The sequence below is a fragment of the Euprymna scolopes genome, chromosome 8 (genome assembly GCF_053919585.1).
Source record: "Euprymna scolopes isolate OS-2025 chromosome 8, ASM5391958v1, whole genome shotgun sequence".
Lineage (NCBI taxonomy): Eukaryota > Metazoa > Mollusca > Cephalopoda > Sepiida > Sepiolidae > Euprymna > Euprymna scolopes.
The window spans coordinates 155,129,879-155,134,746 of record NC_136489.1 but is presented as its reverse complement, the minus strand read 5'-3'; the positions used below and the strand labels follow the sequence as shown (position 1 = coordinate 155,134,746).

At 34.4% G+C, this 4,868-nt stretch overlaps 1 protein-coding gene across 1 annotated transcript; it reads left to right on the top strand.

Annotated features, from left to right (window-relative positions):
• The first annotated feature begins 491 nt into the window (after positions 1 to 491).
• Positions 492 to 992, top strand: LOC145283993 (uncharacterized). Its single transcript, XM_080133088.1, has one exon. It carries the CDS (start codon positions 492 to 494, stop codon positions 990 to 992), a length of 501 nt encoding a protein of 166 aa, XP_079989214.1.
• The last annotated feature ends 3,876 nt before the right edge of the window (positions 993 to 4,868 follow it).

Here is a 4,868-nt window from a genome sequence, read left to right as displayed (position 1 = left end):
CAGCTGAATTAGCATCAGAACATGACCCAGAATTGAGAGAATTAGTGAAAAACTCATGATTCATGGACCCTGCGGTACATTTAATCCCAACTAAATCTCTATGGTAGAGGGAGAGTGTCACAAGAAATTCCCTATGTCGTATCAGGAGGAGACTACTACAAATGTTTCTGGATATCCTCTTTATAGTCGCAGAAATTATGGAGATTTTGTTAGAGTGGGTGTCAATGAGGTTGACTGCAGATTTGTAAGATCATATGATAACTATTTACTCAGAAAATATGGTGCTCACATTAATGTAGAAGTGTGTATCTCGGTAAAAAGTGTGGAATATCTTTTCAAATATGTCTATAAAGGACATGATTGCGCAATGATGAAAATGAATATAAATAGCAATGAAACTAATGAACATGAATATAATGAAATTAAGCAATATATTTCGTGTGGATACGTATCCCCGCCTGAAGCATTTTTGGCTTTTGTCAGAGTATAAAATGTATGGACAGTCACACACAGTTTATCGACTGGCGCTCCATTTAACTGATGAGCAACAAGTTTATTATAGGCCAGGTGAACAAAGACAGGCTGCTGCCCGTGCAGAAGGACACGACACGCAATTAACTGCGTGGTTCAAACTTAACCAAAGTAACCTGAATGCAAGGGCCCACCTTTATATTAATCTTTCTGAATATTATGTATTTAACAAGCAAAGTAACACCTGGACTAGAAGACAACGTCATCGTCAGATTGTAACAAGAATGTACTCTGCCAGTCCTAGAAATGCTGAGAAATTCCATTTAAGTATGCTTCTTCTCCATGTACCAGGTTCAACTTCTTTTGATGATTTGAAAACTGTAGGAGGTGAAGAATTGCCGACCTTCAAGGATGCCTGTGTTCGATTACAACTGCTTGAAGATGACAACGAACTACAAATGGCTTTGAGTGAGACAGCTGTATATCAAATGCCACGACAGTTTTTCACATGTTTGCAATGATCTGTGTATTCAATACACCACAAAATGCTTTACCATTATGGAATCATAACAAACACCTTATGATAGAGGACCTTTTACGCCAATATGATAATAATATTGCAGAAAATGTTACTCTGCATCACATAAACATGATTCTGAATGAAAATGGCATGAATTGTGTGATGCCTGGTCTGCCAGAACCAATCAATGGCTTTCCTGTCATTCAATATGTGGAAGAAATTCAAGAAGTTAATACTGAAGTACTAAATATTGAGCAAAGAAATGTTTTTGATAGTGTCATTAACGCTGTAAGTGCAATAGATACAGGATTAGAGACTAAGCACCGACTGTTTATCTGGATGCACCCGGCGGTTCTGGTAAAACTTTTATATTTAATATGATCCATGATTACCTTATGGCTCAAAATGTGGTTGTTAGTATTTCTGCTTGGACAGTTATTGCAGCAAATCTATTGAAAAATGGAAAAATGCTTCACAGTATCTACTAATTTCCTTTTCCTTTGGCTGAGACAATTGCATGCAATATTCCACATAATTCTGACCAAGCAAATATTCTTAGGCAGGTGAAAGGTTTTATTATTGATGAGGTGTCCATGATCCATCGATATGCATTGAATGGTATTGAAAATTGTTTACGGAATATTATGAATAATAATAGCATATTTCGTGGTAAAGTCATCATATTAGGAGACTTCAGGCAAATTCTGTCTGTGGTTCCTAGAGCTACACCTGCTGCAGTATTGGATGTATGCCTAAAGAAGTCTTCAATGTGGCACCTTTTTCATCACCTGAAGCTCTCTCAGAATATGAGGACTAATGAAAACGAACACGTTTTCTCACAATGGCTCTTACAAATTTGAAATGGTCGAGTTCATAGTTCACTTGATAATGTTTCTCATGACACGATCGATATTCCAGAACAATGTGTATGCGATGACTTTAGTATCGTGAAGAAGAGAAAAGAACGTAAAAGAAACACGTGACGTGTTTGCCGTTGCGTCCATCGCCAAATTGGAAGTGGCGAAGGTTTACATTAAGGCTAGTCAACCGAAAAGAGGGGATTACTTTCGAAAATATCGGCGGAAAAAGCGATCCCTCCTTGTAGAAAACTGCGCAGTTGATGATGAAGGAATTAATCATTTTGGCCTATTTTTCGATATTTGCCGTATGGAGGGTTGAGCTTAAACTCGATACTGATTGCGTGAAAATTTGTCGCCTCTATTGAAAGTTTTAGGCATACATACATACATACATGAATGCATGCATGCATGCATGCATTTAAACAGACTGGTGAGATTTATATTATTTAAGCTTCTACCCAGTTATGGCTAACAGAACAATAGCATGTCATCATCGTGGATTAAATAAATTGTTTCCTTCGAAATTCTGTATGTGATAGAAAGATTTCCGAGTTCGACAAGAAACCACTAAAGAAGATCTGAGGTTTACATCATCGGAAAATTATAAAAATAACACTCAAGATAAAAACAATAGTTCAAATAATACAAATAATAGGTACATTTTATCTTAAATGAATTATAAGTAGTTGATATGTTTTAAAACTGACCCCCCCCAATATTAAATAAACATAATTTAATGCATAAGAGACGTTTCAGAATTAATGCCTCCTATTTTTATTCCATATGGGTAGATCCGAAATGATTCCAAATTACATTGTTATTACTGAACTAATTCATTCATGATCTGAAAGTTTCACCTCTCTGTCGTAGATATTGACAGTATGAGATTCTCATAGACGTGCGTTGAAAGTAGAGATGGGTCATTGAATTCCATGCAAAAATATATTGGGTATGGCGGTAACTATATGGAAAAATACATTTTGGAATACAGGTCACTGGTTCTAATGGTATCACTCCCGTTTTCGTAGCTCTTCTGTGTTTTTAGTTAAATTAATAAGATTTTTCACATTTGAAACGACCCTTGTATAAAAAGTGCGCTCCTGACGGCCATGCACAGCCATCGTTCACCGCTGCTAAAACTGCACTGAGAATATGGATAACCATATAGAAAAATAAATTCTGGAGCAGAAAAGGTCACTCACTTCTGTCTTTGGAGCTCTTCAACTTTTGAGGTAAGAAGGAGACTTTATTTTCCGAACGACCCTCGTAGTTGGCTGAGATTATGTGTTTGTAACTTTATTTACAGGCCGCTAAGGAGTCAAAATTGAATTAGTATATGTGAGGGGGGTCGGATTTTTAATCGTTTGATGGCTATTTCACGAATGCGTATGTGTGAATCGTTCACATGACAGATTCCTTATGTTAAGAATAAGTAGGTTTGAAAACACTTTTAAATGATCGTATCAAGCTGGCTTGACGGTTATTGTACTTAACTATCTTTAGGGTTTGTTTTCGATCTCAGCACGTGTATGTTTTTACTTACAAGAAGTTAATTGTTTAGAATGCATTCATTTAACATCCTAATGAACGCATTGACGATGATACTTACGTGCTTTAAAATGGGAACCATTAAAAGATACATCTGCCTTATTTAAAAAAAAACAAAAAAAAAACATGCTAGTTTTATTTTTGGTGTCTTTAAAAAAAACCACCCAATATTTTTGCTGATGAGGAGAGTTTGTTTAAAAAACTAAATGATAAAAGTGTAGTCCAAGATTCATTGCCTATCTCATTAAAAACATCGTTTCCGAAACGATCGTACAATTTATTGATTTTGCTTGTTCTTCCTTGTGAAACAGATTTTTAATTTTAATTACAAATTATCAATCATCCTGCTCAATATTAAAATAGCTCTAGGATATATATGCCTATTGAGCTTATTATATATCTACATTACAACGAGCGCTGTTTTCTTTTCTTTTATCTTAATTTTATTAATGAATTTACTAATACATTAAAATATACTCTGCTCTTTAGACTGTTGTTCTAATCCCCTTATATATATATATATATATATATATATATATATATATATATATATATAAAATTATTTTTACTATAATGATTAAATACCTACAGACACTAGTGTTTCATCCTTTCGGGAATCTTCAGTGCAGGGTGTCACGATTAACACAAGTTCTCGATGAGCCGATGATATATATATATATATTATATATATATATATATACTGGCATGGGTGCCCGGCGTTGCTCGGGTGTTTGGAGGTGTATGCTGAGCAAAAAAAGGGTTAATTTTCTTTTTAAATTTGACCCCTTTTATGACCCCTTAACATTTATTGTTTTGGGCTCAAATCAAGTTATTAAGTTAGATCCATGTCCAAGGAAACTATATTTAAACTTTCAAGTGTTTATACCCAAAATTGTCGGAGGAGTTTGGTAAAGTTCTTAAAGGTCAAATCGTTGAACTTTGACCCCTTAACAGACAAATTTCTGGCCGAAAACCGATCACATTGATTTTCACAAATATCAGTACCCTGTATATCAAATTTCGAGTCTGCAGACTAAAAATTGACAGTTATTGCGTAGGGAAATGTACACACACAGACACACAGATACACAGACGGACACTTTCATTTATATAATATATATGTGTGTATGTGTGTATCAGGTTTTATATGCATAAATAAAATCAATTATAAATACATGTATAAAAAATTCGACTTTTTTTATATAATTGAATTTGCTTATGACTTGAAAATAATAACCATTCGAAAAGTAATGAAAAATAGTAATATGGCTTTCAAGCGTGCAAATTCGCATAAAGTATTTGCATCCGGAAGGCGCATATGTTGGCTAGTAACACTAACAATTTTAAAGCAGTAGTAAATTGGTTAAAAGCATTTCAGTTATTGATTGAGATAAATATTTTAGAGCCAAATCTATGTATCCAATCAATTGCTTTCGGAGACAGAAGAGGAGGCGATAAAATGTTATAAA